The sequence below is a fragment of the Leopardus geoffroyi genome, chromosome A2, assembly GCF_018350155.1.
Source record: "Leopardus geoffroyi isolate Oge1 chromosome A2, O.geoffroyi_Oge1_pat1.0, whole genome shotgun sequence".
In the NCBI taxonomy this organism is placed as follows: domain Eukaryota; kingdom Metazoa; phylum Chordata; class Mammalia; order Carnivora; family Felidae; genus Leopardus; species Leopardus geoffroyi.
In genome coordinates, this window is record NC_059331.1 from 127460282 (window position 1) to 127480027 (window position 19746).

At 42.2% G+C, this 19746-nt stretch overlaps 1 protein-coding gene across 13 annotated transcripts in view; it reads right to left on the reverse strand.

Annotated features, from left to right (window-relative positions):
* ELMO1 (engulfment and cell motility 1) overlaps positions 1–19746 on the reverse strand; it is a 734972-nt gene that overhangs the window by 19570 nt on the left and 695656 nt on the right. For all 13 annotated transcript variants that reach the window (XR_006716458.1, XM_045495324.1, XM_045495323.1 and 10 more), the window contains 2 exons: positions 14785–14897; positions 5557–5664 (listed from right to left, as the gene is read on the reverse strand). Coding sequence is in view for 12 of the 13 variants with exons in the window: in XM_045495324.1 (XP_045351280.1) it covers positions 5557–5664; positions 14785–14897 (221 nt within the window). In the remaining variant the exon portion in view is untranslated. The remainder of the gene's footprint in view (positions 1–5556; positions 5665–14784; positions 14898–19746) is intronic.

Sequence of the window (19746 nt, forward strand, 5' to 3'; positions counted from 1 at the left end):
CACAAAGGTCTACAGTGGGAGTAGTCTTCAGAATCTCTAATGAGGAGGCTTCGGGGAAGAAAAGGCACTTTTCTACTGTGCTTGTGGCAGTACATATTCTGTTTTTTATATGCATTGTCCCCTGTCAAGGAGACAAGCTGCTATATTACTCACAGGATTATGGCTAAGAGGAAACACAAAATTCTAAAAATACAGCATGGCTTTTAAAGGTTGCTCTTTGCATAGTTTGTCTCTAGATGCATTGGAAGATTAGGCATCAGAAGGCTAGAATGCCGTCCTTTCTATTCCCATGAGCAGAATCAGACTCACGTCTCTTGAATCTACACTCTGAGGAGGCAGGAGCGGGCTCCTGATTACTTCAAAGTCAGGCTAGTGTTTCCATTAGGCATTTTTATGTGGGAGCAGCATAAAGAAAGGGTGCCCAGAGATATGGGAATCAAAAGGGTTCCTGCTGGCACCCAACAGTCCACTCTAAATCTTTGGAGGTATGGCCTCATTTCTTTCTGCCCTTTTTTCTCAGTTTGAGCTGGACTGAGATCATCTCATTCAATACGACCATTTTACAAATGGGAAGACTGAGGCCTCAAGAGAGGAAATAAATTATACAATGTCACATAGTTAGTGGAGGACAGAGTTAGGACTGTTTTTTCTTCTACCCTACCCTCCCTTGCTTGGTCATGACTACTCCCTACGTTTGGAAGCTGTCAGAATCCTCAAATCATGCTGAACAGAGCCCCAGATGTGGTTATCACTTCAGACTCTCTAGGAAACTCTTTAACTGCTGATATCTGTGGAAGGATCTGTAATTGTGATTCAAAACAAAAATACAATTGAAAAGGCACACGTGGCCACCAACATAGTTTTAGCTTTCACCACTGAGAGCCACATTGAGGCAAAAACCACCCCAGGAAGTAGCTAGTAAGCCATGAGCCCTTGCTGCAGACACAGCTCCATAGACGCTCTGGTGAGTGGTGACGCTCAGAGGAGGGACAGGCTGATCCTATCCCTGTTCAGTTCAATGAAGAATCTGATCTCTATCCTGGCAGCACAGAGTGGTGGGAAGGGCTGTGCCCTTGGTATCAGACTGGCTTTGAATTCTAGATCCACCTACTGGTTGTACCACTTTGGGCTTAAGTTCTTGGAGCCTAACCTTCCTCATCTGCAATGTGGAAACTATGGCATCAGCTACTCATATGGTTGCTCCAAGAATGAAGTCCTATTGCAGGAGCCAGGATCATTGTTGGCTTCTAATCGAGGCAGCACAGGTAGTGGGGAAAAGCCTGGGCCATGGAATTGGATGGCTGCAATCAGATCTCTGTTCTGTTTCCCGGCTACGTTTTCTGTACCTCCGTTTCCTTAACTGTAAAACAAGGGCAATGATGTCTACCTCTCCAGGTTGGTGAGAGGGTAATTTACGTAAAGCTCTTAGCATAGTGCGTGGCATATAGTAAGCCCTCAATAAATGTTGTCCACGATTATTCTCATTACCAATAATCAAAGTTAAATTGTCTCTATAGATCAAGGGACCTGAAGTATTCACTGTGCTTCAGTGACCCAAATTGCCCACTCTGTTTTGCTGTCTCAGCTGCCCCTCCCACCCTCTGTAATAGGCTTAATCGCCTTGTGCAAGGGAGTGAGTCTTCTTTCTGGCCCCTTGGATGTGGGGGTGAGAAGCTCTGGCCTAGATTCTTTCAAAGGGAGGCACTGAGGGGCCTGGGGCACAGCTGGAAAGCAATGGAGTCTAGTGTCTGGTGAGGATGATGCAAGCCTGTAAACTTAGCGGGAGAGATGTAGGGCCATATCTCCTGCCAAACAAAAGTAATATGAGAAGAGACTTCCTAAACCTTCAGGGATGAAGACAGCCAAGGAGAGGCCCTCAATCTTTACTCGCACTCTCTATATCAAGAAGATTCAATTATACTATTTGGTTCATCAATATCTCAATATTCAGCACTGATTAACTCAAGGGGCGGAAGACAATTTCCCCCTTGGTCTCAAGAGAGGGCAATCGTACATGACAAGAGCAAGGCACTTGAAATTAATTAAAGGAACATTTCATTTTTCTAGTGGAATGAGGTTTATGACTTCTAAGGGCTCTAAGATGATGGGCAGAATGCCCATGGAATTGGAATTAAAGGCAAACCAGGTGCCAGGCCTGAAGCAGCAGACTTTAGTTTCCTAAGATGGGGATTCTCATCTCGAGCACATACCAGGTTCATTTTACTTATTTATGTGAATACACCCCCTACCTGGCTCACATGTGCCTACAGATATAATCTCAAGAACACACACACACACACACACACACACACACACACACACACCCCTGCATGCATACACCTGTACAAGTATGCATTCCTGGTTTATTTTTCAATGGATAGACTGTTAATGGAGAAACTCGTTTGAACTCCGAAGTACTGGATTTCAAAGGCTGCAGAGGTAAGGTAAGGTAAGACTAGGGTTTTGGAGCCATTGTCAGAATGGACGATTGTAACCCTTTCCCAGGACCAGTATCACTCTGTGGCCACTACCAAAAGCCGTTTAGAGATCTGCAGCTCTAACCTTGCTCCTCTGTGAACACCCTGGCAAGCTGGTTCTCTCTGGCATTGGCACTCCTGGTTTATATCCGGTTACTTTTACCCTGGGCTCCTGGGGGTGCAGGCCTTGGTAGAGCTAGGGGTAGGGGCATCAACTTGTGGCCAAGCCCAGGAACTGCCCCTACAACGTTCAGGAGCTGTCCACCCCTTGACCTTCTCTAGGAGCTGGGCTACCAGTTTCCTAAGTAACAGAAACAGCTAGAATGGGGGTGCTGCATATAATACCTGTAAACAATGCCAATCAAATGCCTATATGTGGGTTGAGAAGTGGATTATATCCCTATAACTACGGGAATAAATAATATGTCCAGTGAGTGGGAAAGCTGATTCATTGGTCCATGCGGGAAAAAAAAAAATGAATTATGCTGTGTGCAAATGTGTTTGAGTGTGTGTGTGTGTGTGTGTGTGTGTGTGTGTGTGTGTGTTTTCCCCAGACCACTTTCCCTATTTCGTGGTCAGATGAAGAATGAGACTGTGGCAGACTGTGTATAGAACTGGTTGCAGGATGCTGGGGTGGCTCAGTTGGTTAAGCATCCCAACTCTTGATTTCAGCTCAGGTCAGGATCTCAGTTTGGTGAGTTTGAGTCCCATGCTGGGCTCTGTGCTGACAGTGTGGAGCTTACCTGGGATTCTCTGTCTCCCTTTCTCTCTCTGTCCCTCCGTAGCTTTCTCTCTCTCTCTTTCTCACTCTTTCTCCCTCTCAAAAATAAATACATAAACATAAAAAAAAACCCCAAAATTCTGTTTGTTTTGAGCAATAGTCACCATTAACTCTTCATTTCCCCACTGTAGCAGTGATTCCAAATTGCTGGCCTCTGGACAGTTCCAAGTTCACAAGCAGTTTTGCCAGTAAGTTTTCACCAGTGAACAGCAAAGAGAGGAAAATGAAGACCAAGCTGTGGGTTTTTAATAAAGCTAATTTAATTTAGTAGAAGTAACTGTCCTATATTCCAAGATTAGGTCTTTCAGCTCTTTCTTATTGTTTTTTATGATTAAGAGCCCCTCCCCCTTCTTTTTTTAATGAAAGGAATGTGATATTAAATTTTAGTTAGATCTTATTTCTTACTAGACTTTTTTTTACCAAAATGAAAAGTTGGCAACCCACTGTCAAATAACTTTTTTTTTGTTCTTTTACAATATTTACTTACTGGTAAAGCCAAATTTGGGAAATCATCACGAAGATTATCAGGCAGTATCTAGCTCAGCAGTTCTCATTCTGAGTGTGCATCAGAACTGCCTGGAGAGTCTGTTTTAGACAGAGGTTGCCGATCCCTGTCCTCAGAGTTTCTGATTCAGTAGGACTGGAAAAGAGGCTGGAGAATCTGTATTTCTAGTAAATTTTCAGGAGATGCTGCTCATGGGTCAAGGACCATACTCTGAGAACCACTGGCCTGGCTTGTCCATGGTGGAATGGGGAAGGCTTTCTGAGACTTGAAGGGAGGGTCCTCCTTATAGGCAGAGGCCTGGAATGCTGCCAGTGCAGAGACACTGTCCCAGACGCTGTAGCTGTGGGCTTCAGATTTCTTCCACCTTCCACTAGTGAGGCCAATAACGTGGGCCAGAGAAGCAGTGCTCCTATGAAAGCAAACAAGCTTGCTTTCTGAGCTAAGTGACTCTACAAAGACTAGACTGTTCCATTTCTAAGCTGGAGGAAGAGAGAATGTTCTAGGTTGTCCACCTGATATGTCAGCTCAGATTCTGACTGTGTCAGGAATTTCTCACTTGTGGTTACTTTTTGCCTTTGGTGGCCATGGGCTGCAAGGAAGGTAGTACAGAGCTGACTTCCTTGGGCCCTGGGGTGATGAGAGGAAAGACCTTGGGGCTTGGGGCTAAGGATTCAGTCTGTGACATCCTGCTGAGATGACTTATGCAGGGTCAGTGTAACTTTTGAAGGCTACTTAATAGTGTTCTTTATTTGTTTTCTCACTCTTTCCCACTCTGATTTCTCTAACTGGGATGTCCTCTGAGGTTATGTTCATTTTACCTCATTTTTCTTCCAAACGAATGTATCACCCTTATGTATTTTAATGTTTATATAATACTTGGTTTAATTCGCACACTTAATACTGTCTAAGAACCTGGACCCTGGTTTGGTGTTGGGCTAAAATAATCTGGCAAATTACTGGCTCTTCAAAAACATACACATTAAAATAGAATTGTACAGAAACAGCAAATAAATACAAATAATGTGTGTTTCAGGGATATGTATTTTAGCTGATGATAGAATGTAACTGATCATAAATGTTCTAAGTGTCAGGGGCCCCTGGGTGGCTCAGTCGATTGAGCTACCAACTCTTGGTTTTGGCTCAGGTCGTGATCTCATTGTTCATGGGTTTGAGCCCTGCTGACAGTGTGGAGCCTGCCTGGGATTCTCTCTCTCCCTCTCTTTCTCTCTGCCCCTCCCTGTCTCACACACACGTGTGCCCTCTTTCTCTCTCAAAATAAATGAACATTAAAAAATATAAATAAATGTTCTAAATGTCTGAGTTACTTCTCTGAAGCAGGTTAGCCATCCTGGGGTCTACCATTGGCTCTGCATTACAGTCATGGGATACACTAAACTATAATGAATACATGTGGTAGGGATCAAGTACATGATTCATGGAAAATTATTCTGGGTCATCAGAAAAAGGCAATCGACAGAGTCAGGTTTCTATTGTCTTTGCTCCTTAAAACAGCAACTGGAGAAGTAGTGTGAAAGCGGACATCTGAAACCCAGCTTTACATTTTTCAGGAAAGATATGTGAGCATTCCTTCTGTGCCCTCCCCTTTTCTGTCCCGAAGCCCCAGTCCATCGGGGTCTCGTGCGTGACGAGAATGCTCAGGCCAGGACTTACGACAAGATGAAACACATCCAGTGGATTTATTTGGGCTGGTAGTTTTCTTGCGTGCTATTTTGTGACCAGGAAGAGAAACAAACAACCCAAACTCAGTCCTCCTACACAGGAGAGCCACTTACATTTGTCCTGCAAGGAATCGTGGGGCACTTCTCCCTGAGGACTTTCTTCCAAGTCTCCATAATGCAGAACCTTGTGGTTGGGTGAAAGTCGACAGTACCAAAACTTGTCTGAAGGAAAAAAAAAAAACACAAATTTATAAGGTAAGTGATTCTGATTTCTAAAAGTATCGACATCCCGGGGGCCTGGGTGGCTCAGTCGGTCAAGTGTCTGACTTCAGCTCAGGTCACGATCTTGCGGTCAGTGAGTTCGAGCCCTGCGTTGGGCTCTGCTGACAGCTTGGAGCCTGGAGGCTGCTTTGGATTCTGTGTCTTTCTCTCTCTCTGCCCATCCCCCACTCGTGCTCTGTCTCTGTCTCTCTCAAAAATAAATAAACACTAAATTTTAAGTCTTCAGGAAGGAAGGAATTCTAGAGCCCTGGGCAATAGGCCTCTTGATTTTGATATTTAGTTAGCACTGTCCTGACTAAAATACATTGGGTAACCACTGGGGAGGTTATTAAATCCTTCAGGCATAATGGCAGCAGGTGTTCTGCGGTGGTGGCTTCCAGAGCGTCATTTCATCAGTATTTATAATGATTATGGGCATCCTTCCCTATCCTCTTAGGTCTGGCAAAAGTGGGGAGGGAAATGTAGAAAAAGCAGCTTTCTTGGAACTCCCCTGCTTCCACTTTCTTCTCCGAGATTTTAAAACTATTGAGGTAATTTACTTGTGCCACATCTTAGTTGCTATACCGAACCCCCACCCCTGGGGCTAATACATGCAAATTAATCAACAAATGGATTTTTAGGATGCCAGTGATACACATAAGGGGTGGAGTTTATGAGGAAATAACCTAAATGATTCAGGGATTTATCCAAAGAATGAGGATATTCACAATCATCTCCTCTCTAATTCCTAGAGTGTAGTCCTCTGAATAGACATGACTAGAAGGGGATTAAGAGGTGCAGTCTTCCCTTTATAAAATGATTAAGAACGGGGATGTAATGTATGGCACAGGGAAAATAATCAGTAGTATTGTAACAACTGAGTATGGTGACACATGTAACTACACTTACTGTGGTGACCATTTTGTAATATACGAAGTACTGAATCACTATATTGTACACCTGAAACTCAAAAAATAAAAAAAAAAATTAAGACAAAAATAAAGAACTAGACATGACCAGGGTCTTAGGAACATACTTACAAACAACTCCCTCAACTTAACCTCCTCTGTGTTCCAAGGTAATAAAAATGAATAAGCCTGAGAGGTAGGGGGGAGGCAAAAACACTTTTTATAGATAAGAAATTTAAATTGTGACAGCAATCTTTGTGAAGCTCTCAAGCAAGGCTGTGCTTAGATGCCTCCTCCTCCAGGAAGCCCTCTCTGATTACTACTGCTGAAGGAACTCTCCTCATCCTCTTGGATGCCCCAGTGTCTTCTTTGATTATTAGTGCCCCCATGTTAAGCATCTTAGTATTTCCCCTTCTTTACCACAAACCCTAGGCAACTTGCCCTCGCAGGTGTACTGCTAACAATGACTGATGGAAGAAGAGGACTCAGGATACTCATGAGCCTGGACAGTGTGAAGCCAGAGCTCTCTAATGAGAGCCACTGTCTTCATAATTGCACTGTCCCAATCCCTTGGCACAGTGCCTGGCACATGGGGGTTGCACAGTTGGTGTTGGTTAAATTGATAAATGAGGACCCAAGGGGACTTGGTCAAAAATGCTTAAGGCACAAAGCATCTATGACGTTGAAAGCATCTATGACCTGTAAGCCCCTTTGTGCAATGATGCAGTTGGCAAACATGGTGGCCTTGGTCAAGTCACCTCATTACTGTGCCTACAAACACGTATTGCTTTGAAACTGCTCTGACTAGAAAGCTATCACAACATTTTAAAGAAAGGGTTTTTCTATCTAAAATCGCCTTCACTGCAAAGCTTATATTTTAACTAGGACTCTTTTAATAGAAAAGAAAGATTTAAAAATGGAACTAAAAGCCACACAATGAACAAAGAAAATGCCCCAACTTGATCTACAAAAGCAAAACACCTTTGGGATTCCTATCTTCCTCATCTATAAATAGGGTTTGAGAACTCTTGAATGTACTCATAATATGGCAATCCACATATTTAAAAGAATCTGAACTCTGCTGGAAAAATCTGGGAGGAAAGGAAAAGTTATCTGCTGGCTAGGGAAACATCTGGCATTGCTCAATTTTCAAAATTATATCCATACATACAACATAGGTCATTTTCCTGGGAGAGTATTTCAAAGGCCGAGAATAAAGTTATTCCCTGAATAATTCACAGTCATTTCAATTAGGCAAACATGTAATCATCAATTTTCCATGAAGAACACATTTGGGAATCGGATTTGTAATTCACAATAGGAACTGTGAATTCCAAGGGAGCAGGCCATGCTTTGGCCGTGAGCAGCAATAGTGAGGGGGTGGGGGGCCTGAATGACAGGCTGTGGAGGTTCCTCCTCCCCAAAGGGAACTTTCACCTTGCCTACATAGCCTGCGGTGACTGTCCAAAGCCAGCTGGAGAGATTTTCTACGAAGCTTTCTTCCCCTGATACCTTGGCGGTGCGATTTTTAGCTAAGTGAGCAACTGAAGGGTGACAGAAAGCCAGCAAGGAGTCAGTGAGCTAGCTGTGCACTGGGATATACAGGTCTTATTTAGAATAAGGTCCCAACCGGTTCTTTCCAGGGATCCCTGGCTTCTTAAGCTGGGATAAACTCTAAGGGTAATGGTAGGAACCTAAAGCCCAAGGGCCAGTATGATGCAATCAAAGATCAAAGATCATTCATTCTCAATATACTGGTGAGTGTTAAAAAATTTAAGTGGTATAACCAGATATCTTGTGAAGTAAAATGCACAACTTGTGTTCGTTCATAAGACTTCAAAAGTTTTTGCTGCATATACTTTCAAGGGAAGTTTACTTATCCAGTGAATATTTGCAGAGTGCCTACAAAACATGCAGCACTCTATTAGGTACAGCACAAAAACTGTTAGGGTGAAAGGCAGACAATGAGAGACAAAGCCAAGAAGCTCTAGGGCAAGGGGCTCCCTTAGTTCTTAGTGGCAAGTAAGAGAAACATGGTGGAAACACTTGTTTCCCAGGTTTGGGAAGTAGGGACAGGGACTCAGGGACTCTGGCCATACTGCAAGGAAAAACAGGGACAGGGAAGGTCTCTTGTGTAACATACGCTTTGATTCAGAAACGAAGAGAGACCCATGGCTGTCTGTCAGGGTTCCTGAAGGCCAAGCAACCATCTTTGCAAAGTTGCCGTTGACATCTGCTTAAAAGGAACACAAAAGGCTACCCAGAATCCCGCCTTAACAATAGCTGGTGCACAACTGACAGAATGTCCTCCTTCCAGGAGGCCTAAATTCTCTTGACTTTTAGGATACCACACTCCTCTAGTTTTCCTCCTTCCTCTGGCTAACTCCCCTCCTATCCTCTAGAAGTTCCTCTTTCTCAGTCCCCTACTGCGATGGTAGAGAGCAAAAAGATCGGTACGTCACCGACCTAAGTGATTGCTCTGTTGCTCCCCATCAAACAGGAAATCTTGGAAGGATGACAAAATATTGGAAGAGGGGCTGAACTGGCTTGGGGAAGCTGTTTTGACTCATAAACACATGGGTGGATACTGTGCCAGTATCTTCCTCAGGATAAAGGCTGGGGTCATTAGTTCTGGGAAGGTTTCAAGGCATCATAATGTGTGTGTGTCAGTCTCAAAGGTGGAGCTGCCGTAAAGGACAACAGGGCTGCCAGCTCTGAGCAGCGAACACACCGGCTCATTGCGTGAGACAATTTCAGTGTCAGCCGGCAGCAGCAGCTTGATTTGCAGTTTCTTTAATGGTAAGAAAAATGTGTATTTCTTTTCAAAGCCCAGCGTGATGTTACTAGTTCCTCAATCCCTCTGGGCAATGAATGAGTGGATTATGTCATTAGAAGCAATTAGCAGGAGGCAGTGAGAACATTATCAAAGATTGTTTACTAGCATTTAAAGAATAAACAGGAGTTAATATAGAGGTCTTCCAGTCAATTATGAGTATTAGCACATTAATAGCCATTTCTTCATTCCCCAAATTCAAAAACTGACAATTTGGAGACAATTTTGTACTTCATTTTCTTGGTCTGTCTCTGTATGTGTGCGTGTGCGTGCATGCATGCGTGTGCATGTGTGTGTGTGTGCGTGTGTGTGTGTGAAGGATGAGAGAAAAGCTGGTTTCAGAGCTCACAAGCCTGCTAAGAAGGTCTCCAGGGCTGATTAAAGCTATTCCCAATGTCACATAGATCATTACAGAGCTAATAACCACTGACAACTGTAATTCTTGCAGCACTGCTTGATAGAACTTTCTGTAATGATGGAAATACTCCACAGATCCTTATCCAATAATAAGAAAAGAAGAATTAAATTTTATTAAATTTCAATTAAATTAGCCATAGGTAGCTTTATCCAACAGTACGACTGATCATCTATCTTCATCATCAAGGCTGGAGACATGTTTGGGGCTGGCCAGTAGGACCGTAGGGGTGGTGAGCAAGCTGAATAATAGCTACCACTGTTGAAAGTGAAATGCTGGGCAGTTCAGTGAGGCGCAGGTCAGCTCTGGCATGGACTCAGGGTGACATCTTTGCCTTGGGTGCAAAGCCCCCAGTTGGCCGGTGACTGCTGGCACAGGGAATCCTGAGAGACCTGTGTTTGGGAAGCAGGTGGCCTTTACTAGAATAAATTTTTAGAGCACTTCCCTTAGGATTTTGGAGCTTTCTCAGGTTAACCTAAAATGTGCAACATCTTCAATGTGTTCAGGTCTTCCTCCTGCCTAGGCTTGAAGCTTTCCAAGTCACAAAACACGAGGGACTTCAGCAATGCTTTTAAAGGGAAATGGTGATGAGATACAAGATTCCTCTGTTGGTTCAGTAAAGGAGGACAATGAACATAGATACAGACAAAGGTCATCCTGCTTTTCAAATCTTCCTCATTTCACCAATCTCCAGAAAGAGACAGGTGTTTTGATTCAGAATTCTGCCTCCCTGGAGACTGCTGTCTCCTTTCACAACAGAAGATGACTCCAGAGCCCCAAATCCTCTTAAAGATGGTTTGGCCTAATCTGCACTTTGGAATCAAACAGACCTGGGCTATGCACCTGGCCCTCACACATCATCCAAGTGGCCTTGGCCGAATTATAAGAACCTTAGGGATCCCTGTTCTTCTTTTGTTAAGTAATGTTAATAATTATATGAGTAAAACATATATAAGATATCCACTTATGCACCTTTCACAGATCTGGCTCACAAATATTAGTATCTTCCTGTTCTTCCAGTTAGTGGTAACCCTCCTGTCTACTACTGGTCCCTCCACCTTTCGAGAACAATGATTATCTGTTATTCTGATCTGCAGGAATGTGCTCTGTCCCTGAAAATCAATTGGATTTTCTTTCTTTGAAAATATGCTTTTATTTTCCCCTTTTTGTTAGAAAAACAAGTTATGATAAGGCTTAATTAAGCCTTAAAAGAAAATTTCAATCAAGGACAGTGGAAGAAATAGCCTGCTCCTACAGGGGTTCTGTGCATGAATAGACCACTTGCCGCTAGGTTTTCTGGGTGAGCTAAAAGACCAACGTAAGGTATATCACCCTTGGCAGCAGTGCGGAAGTCTGCCAATTCCTTGGGGGGGACATGTTTTGGTCACTCCTGAGCTCCAAATTAAGTTTGTCATGCTAGGGCTTAGAGAAGGGATGCTGGCCAACAAAATGGACAGTGTTTTCAATGAGAAGCAAAAGTTTCGTGTTGTCATTTCTTGAAATGACACAACAATGTGTAGCCCTGGGCTCTTGGCAAGACGATGCAACATGAGTGATTCTGAAAGCCCCTAATCTCTATCTCTGAAATCGAAGAAAAATAGGGAGCAGGTCTGATCCTGCAGATTCTCATGATGCAAATAATGGCCCTAACATAAACAACTTCTGGAGTTTCATCTGAACTGTCTCCTGCAGAAGCAAGGCAATCTATCTCATTGTGAAGCAGTCTGAACAAGAGCCTTCCATACTCTGTGGCAGGAAGAGAATGGAGTGAGGTTGGCATGTGATATCCATTGCCAATCTACCATCTGTGTTGAAAAACCTATATTCTGAGGATCTACAAGCTAAAATTAATGATAACTATCACTAATGAATGTTTGACAATGTGTAAAACACTACACTGAGTGCTACAGATGCAGGATTTTATTTAACCCTTATAACTGTTAGATGTAGAAACCATCATCCTTTGACAGATGAGGAAATAGGAACGTAGAGCGATCTAGCGGGTTTCCCAAGACTACCCAGCTAGTTACCCAGCTAGTGAGTGGGGAAGCAGGCACAAGAATACAGCTTGATGTGTTTCACATGATTTACTGCAGTTCTAAAGTGGTCAGAATTCCAGGAAACCCAGATTTGTGAATATCTACATCAGTCTAACCAAGTAGCAGAGCTGTGACTGAGGCAGGTAGAATTATGGGTAGGTATTAACGCTGGTCTTCTGGTCAAACAGTGCGGTAAAGGACTCTGTCTGCTTCTCCACTTTCCAGTTTTGTGGGACAAAAAACTCTTTCATATTTTCCCCTGTAAAGTTAATACTTGAATCAATTCATCTATATCCAAATCACTGTTGGACAAGTTTCAAGGGAGTGCAGCCGCCATTCCTTCACCGCGTGTTTGCTCTTTAAGCTGTGACGCCACATGGCTGCTCCCCTCTGAGAGCTCCTGTGGAAGTACACCTCTTTCAAAGGATTAAAATGATTTTACATCATATCCTCATTAATCTGTGTAAATCTAAATGCACTGTTTTGATGGGGTGATAGGAAACCAATTTCAGCACAGTCTGCTTTGAATCCCTACTTTTAAGCACACAGACCTAGTCATCAGACTAGGATCTTGTGCTGAATGTGGATCTTGTGCTTAAATCCATTTACCAAACACCAAAAGGCCTTCCTTTCTGCACCCAGAAGGATGATTTTATATTAAACACAGATGGCCAGGCTCCCTAGGGAGCTTAACTAATGAATTTATAATCTAGGTGCTAATATTTCTTTGTTCATTAGGTAAGTCATTTTTAGAAAACTGGACAAGTTTTCAGATAACAGACTAACACCTCTTTAGCCAAAAAACTGTCATTATTATATCTAGAAACAGGATTATTCTAGAGTCCACTAGAATAATTTTACCCTAAAAAGGGAAGACTCATGGCAAAGTAGACTGGAAGGTTAAGTTGACTTCTCTGAATTAAGTTCTGGAGGATCCTGGCTGAACATCAGTGGAGGCATTGGACGGTTTGTGTCCACATGCCACTTCTCCCCTCCTCCTCCCACTTCTATGTCCTTTGCCCAAGCTGAGTACATAAAAGCTTTATAAATCATCTTATGGGAGCATATGTCCTCACTATTGAGTTTTTCAAAGGTGATGAAGAGATCAGGCATGGAATTGACTTTCTGGCTAACTGGGCTAAGAGATCATCTAGTCCTATTCTCTCACTTATTAGATAAGAAACTGTAGCCCTGAGAGGTCATGTGTCTGCCTAAAGGCACCCAGCTGGTTACTTAGAGTTGGGAAGCCTAGAATTAAGTCTACTCACTACCAGCTCATTGCTCTTTTCCTACACCATCTCCCCGAAGAGTAGGAGCTACCCTTTGTTTAAGAGCTACATTCATGATCACCCTCTGTCCTTACGCTAACTTCAGGATACAGGCCTTGTTAGCTCCATTTCAGATGGAGAAACTGCCCACAGTCATGCAGCTGGTCAGGGGAAGAGGCAGGACTGTGCCCATTTCAGCTGGCTCCAGGTCTCTTGTCCTTACCACCATGCCACATTACCTTCCTGGAATAGGAAGATGTCCAATGCAAGGAATGCGGTGAGAAAGATGTCAATGCAAGAAATGCCCTCTTCCACTGCTCTCCCAAAGTGAGCCTTTCTTAGCACCAGCTGCATCTCAGCCCTTATTATTATTCTGCCCATTGCCCTCTCCCCTGAGGCCCCCTTTGAAGCTCACTGCCATAGCTTTTTAATCTCTGGGAACAACCTGAATTTTCATTCCTCGAGGAAGTTCCGCCATTGGAAGTTCTTTAATATGATTTTTAATGGTAATATTCGAAATAGTTTGAATTTACTCAACATTCAGCACAAAGGCCATTTAAGTAAACGGCCAGGAGGATGGGCTCAGCAAAAATATGAAATAATGTTTGTCATTAGTGGGTGAGCTCTGTGTCTGAGCAGAACATCCACTGAGTTTCAAAAATATCTGCCAGAGTTTCTCCTGGGTCGTAACTGGTGTCTGTTCTTCGTATAACTGTTAATTCTGATGCTTGTTCCTGGCTGTCCCTCAATCTCTTCACCTCTCCCCAGATCTTATTTTTCAGTTTTACTTTCTGTTTGTTTGTGGGACAATATGATAGGAGTACGTTGACTTGTCAGTCAGCAGCCTGTCAAAAGAAAAAGAAAGCAAATAGTGGGACTTCACTTCCCTAAAAAAAGCTGGAAGTGCTTCCCACCTATTGGAACTACTCTAATGGCACCCATTTTGATAAGATATTTTTGGATTAAAATTCGTTGAGACAATTCTTGCCAGAATTGTCAATAGAAGTTCTTCTTGCAAGATTATCAAAACTGATTCTATCCCATCTGGGTTCACTGTTACCTGCATCTCCAAATAAAGTAATTTATACCTAGAAGAGAATCAATATTGGGATTTGGGAATAAGGGCCATTCAGGCTGGAAGTTTCAAGATCAAACCCAACACTAGGTGCCAGCTCTCCTGACAGCAGAGTGAGTCATTAAAAGTAAGGGCCATAGGGTTGCTGGAGTATGAATCCTTGCTCTTCTGCAAGTTGCTCTTTGAGCAAGTTACTTACTTGAGTAAGTTACTTACTCTCAGTGCTATAGTTTCCTTATCTGTGAACTGGGCATAATCACAGGATTACCTATGGTTACCATGAGAATGAAATGCATTAAAATAAGAGCCTGGCACATGGTAAGTGCTCAGTACATGTTAGTTGTTCTTGAACAACAGTTCCATGGGTGTTCTGGTAATTCTTTGATTCTCCCTGGGTATGCATCAGTAGTCAAATCTTACCTGGACTACTATTCCTGTTCTGAGTACAATGCTGCATAGCCTACTTGTAAACTAGCATCCGTGCCCCATGGAGTGGGCCACAGTTCACCCTAGCTGAGGGTGGAGTGGTCCCAAACACAGTACCTTGCCTCCGTCGGCAGTTGAGTTTCCTAAAGCAGGTCCCTTCCACAAGGCGGTTCAGGCGTTGCTGTTTGATCAGCTCCAAGATTTCTGGCTGAATCTTCTCCTTTAGTTCCCTGTGAAGGACAAACATATATTCCATAGCATGCCTTGAGAACAGCGGTTGGTTGAAAGGGCATCATGGGCATGGCTTTCCAAGGGCTTTCCGTGGTTTTAAATGCTTACCAAACATTTAAAGAAGAGTTAATACCTATTCTTTTGAAGCTGTTCCAAAAGGTAGAAATGGAAGGAAAACTTCCAAAGTCATCCTATGAGGCTTGATTCCAAAACCAGACAAAGACCTCACTAAAAAGGAGAATTACAGACCAATTTCCCTGATGAACATGGATGCAAAAATTCTCAACAAGATACTAGCAAATCGAATCCAACAGTACATTAAAATAATTATTCACCATGATCAAATGGGATTTATTTCTGGGCTGCAGGGCTGGTTCAATATGTGCAAATCAATCAATGCGATACACTACATTAATAAAAGAAAGGAAAAGAACCACATGATCTGCTCAAAAGATGCAGAAAAAGCTTTTGACAAAATACAGCACCCTTTCTTGACAAAAACCCTCAAGAAAGCAGGGAAAGAAGGAGCATATCTCAACATCATAAAGGCCACATATGAAAGACCCACAGCTAATATCATCCTCAATGGGGAAAAACTGAGTTTTCCCCTTAAGATCAGGAACACGACAGGGATGTCCACTCTCACCACTGTTGTGTAACATAGTATTGGAAGTCCTAGCCTCAGCAATCAGACAACAAGAAAAAATAAAAGGCATACAAATGGGCAAGGAAGAAGTCAAACTTTCACTCTTTGCAGACAACATGATATTCTATGTGGGAAACTAAAAGACTAGACCAAAAAACTGCTAGAACTGATACATGAATTCAGCAGTCACAGGATATAAAATCAACATACAGAAATCATTTTGCATTTCTATATAACAATAATGAAGCAGTAGAAAGAGAAATCAAGGAATCGATCTCATTTACAATTGCACCAAAACTGTAAGATACCTAGGAATAAATCTAACCAAAGAGGTAAAAGATCTATCTCCTGAAAACTATAGAAAGTTTATGAAAAAACTGAAGAAGACACAAAAGAAATGGAAAAACATTTCATGCTCACAGATTGGAAGGACACATGTTATTAAAACGTCTATACTACCCAAAGCAATCCACACATTCAGTGCAATCCCTATCAAAATAACACCAGAATTTTTCACAGAGCCAGAACAAACAATCCTAAAATTTGTATGGAACCACAAAAGACCCCAGATAGCCAAAGTAATGTTGAAAAAGAAAACCAAAGCTGGAGACATTACAATTCCAGACTTCAACCTGTATTACAAATCTGTAATCATCAAGACAGTATGGTACTAGCACAAAAACAGACACATAGATCAGTGGAACAGAATGGAGAACCCAGAAATGGACCCATAAATGTATGGCCACTAATCTTTGACAAAACAGGAAAGAGTATCCAATGGAAAAAAGACAGTCTCTTCAGCAAATGGTGCTGGGAAAACTGGATAGTGACTTGCAGAAGAATGAACCTGGACCACCTTATTACATCATATACAAAAATAAACTCAAAATGGATGAAAGACCTAAATGTAAGACAGGAAGCCACCAAAATCCCAGCGGAGAAAACAGGCAACAACCTCTTTGACCTCGGTTGCAGCAACTTCTTACTAGACATGTCTCTGGAGGCAAGGGAAATAAAAACAAAAATGAACTATTGGGACTTCATCAATATAAAAAGCTACTACACAGCAAAGGAAACAATCAACAAAACTAAAAGGAAACTGACAGAGAGAAGATATTTGCAAAGGACATATCAGATAAAGGGATAGTATCCAAAATCTACAAAGAACTTACCAAACTCGACACCCAAAACACAATCCAGTGAAGAAATGGGCAGAAGACATGAATAAATGCTTTTCCAAAGAAGATATCCAGATGGCTGACAGATGTATGAAAAGATGCTCGACATCACTCATCATCAGGGAAATACAAATCAAAACCAACTGAGATACCACCTCACACCTCTCAGAATGACTAAGATTAACAACTCAGGAAACAACATACGTTGGTGAGAATGTGGAGAAAGGGGAACACTTTTGCATTTGGTGGGAATGCAAACTAGCGTAGCCACTCTGGAAAATAGTATGGAGCTCCCTCAAAAAATTAAAAATAGAACCACCCTATGATCCAGGAATTGCACTACTAAGTATTTATCCAAAGAATGCAAAAAAATGATTCAAATGGGCACATGCACCCCAATGTTTAGAGCAGTGCCATCAACAATAGTCAAAGTATGGAAAGAGCCCGAATGTCCATCAACTGATGAATGGATAAAGAAGATGTGGCGCGTGTGCGCGCACGCACGCACACACACACACACACACACACACACACACACACAAAATGGAATACTACTCAACGATAAAAAAGAATAAAATCTTGCCATTTGCAACAATGTGGATGACACTAGAGTATATTATGCTAAGCAAAATAAGTCAGTCAGAGAAAGACATATCAAATGATTTAACTCATATGTGAAATTAAAGAAACAAAACAGATGAACATAGAGGAAGGAAAAAAAAATAAAAACAGAGAGGGAGGCAAACCATAAGAGACTCTTAAATACAGAGAACAAACTAAGGGTCGTTAGAGGGGAAGTTGGTGGGGGATGGGCTAAATGGGTGATGGGCATTTAGGAGGGTGTTTGCTGGGATAAGCACTGGGTATCATATATATGAGATGAATCACTAAATTCTACTCCTGAAACCAATACCATACTATATGTTAACTGACTTGAATTTAGATAAAAATAAAATAAAGTAAGAAACAAAAAGAAAAAGAAAGGGCATTATGGGCAGATGGGGCAGGGAAGTGCAAGTTGCATCTTTCCACGACCATCCCACTACTTCCCAAGTTGGTGCTTTAGAGAATTATTTATTAAGAGTTAGTGGATGGGGTTATCTGTTATAACAACACTATAGATTCTCTGACATTTACAGAATACCCACAAAAGCACCAGCCGCTTCAGTGACGTTTTTCTAGACCAAAGTCTCCCGAGAAATTTCTTCCGTTTCACAAGTCATAGATATAAATGCATGCAGAAACTCACTAGACTCTGCCAAGACAATAAATGTTTGGTCACATTTCCCCCCTACAGCAGGTAAACTCATAGACTCCATCTACGATCCGACCAAATAGCATTACTGGTCAGTCCCGTAATTACTAATTCCACAGCAAACACTATATCCTGGGCAAACCACAGGCATTCCGTTCTGTCTCACAGATGGGAAAAACACATCTCCCCAGACTCCAGCCTACAGAGATTGGGATAATCATGGGATAAATTAAGGATTATTTGCATCTGGTGTAGGGCTAATATAAAGTTGTTTTAGATGTACTATGCCATAAAGAGATCAGAATAGAGTACAATGGCTTCTAAATCTTTCTTTAAAGAGCATATTTTTTTTATCATATGAAATTTTATGTAGCACCCTAGTGTTTGAGTCTGGTAAAGCTAGAGCTGTTCTAGCTGATGCTGGGCAGGAAGAACCCTCAGTAGAGGTGAAGTATTGATTTGAACATAGATCTAGAACTCAGAAAACTAGGGTTTCAACCTAAACTCTGCCCATGACTCATTTTTCATGTAGGTCTCAGCTTCCCCATCTGTAAAATGGGGATAAGAATCTTTTCTGGGAAACTGCTGTGACTCACAAGGGACAGTATGAGTGCAAATGCTCTATAAGCACCGGGCAGGAACACAAGGTATTACTGAATTTGCTTTGATAATATTCTCTCCTTTCCTCAGGCCACCTCTCCTTGTGGCCATATTTCACTGTAGTCAAGGCTCACATATCTGTCAGCTTCAATTTTAACTCTGGACCTGTTCTGGACTGTAGGCAAGCTGTCTCCACACGGTGTTTGGTTCACGGGTGGGGAAGGCACTCACTCTGGGTAAGTGTCTGCTATGAGCAGCTAGTGTCCTGTCCCATTTTAGCTCATCCCCTTCCTGTTTTCTCTCAAAATAGCTCATGTTTTGGGAATATTTATCAGTGTCATTAGTAAATGGGCAGTATTTCCATTTTACAGGTGGAGAAACAGTTCACAGAGGTTAAGTGTGGAATAGGGGTACAAACTTAAATCTTCTGCATACAAACTGCTCCTATTTATATGTGAGAAAAAGAGAATTAACAAGTTACATCAGGGTGCCTGGGTGGCTCAGTCAGTTAAGTGTCTGACTCTTGGTCGTGGCTCAGGTCATGATCTCACAATTCATGGGTTTGAGCCCTACAAAGGGCTCTGCACTGGCAGTGTGGAGACTGCTTGGGATTCTCTCTCTCTTTCCTTCTCTCTCTGTCCCTTCCCCACTTATGCTGTCCCTGTCTCTCTCAAAATAAATAAATATACTTAGAAAAAAATTTAAAAAGTTACATCAAAGGATCTGGCCATTATCTAATGGGGTATGCCAGTACACTCTGCTAATATATATTTTAAACTCAAATGGCTTCAAATCTCTTGTCATTTGATACTGTTCCAATTGAGCATTTATAAAGCATAATATGGAGATTCATCCCTAATAATACAGCTTGGTATATTTGTAAAGCTGTTCCTGTGCAGGCCTCCAGGGTCTCATCTCAGGCTTTCAGATCACTAAAGCTATTTATTATCAATGCTCAGCTTTTGTAAAATGGACTTAGTATATTGCAGCTTTGATGAACCCTGCTCTGAATGGGAGAAGAAGGTGGGGGAATTGCCAGGGCAGTCATACACAACAATAAATCACTGCTCCTGACTTCCAAGTCAGGGCGATGGGGCAGAGAGGACAAGACTGTACTGCGGGATGAAGAAATCACTGGAGAGAGGGTTTGGGAATTTCTTTGATTCTTA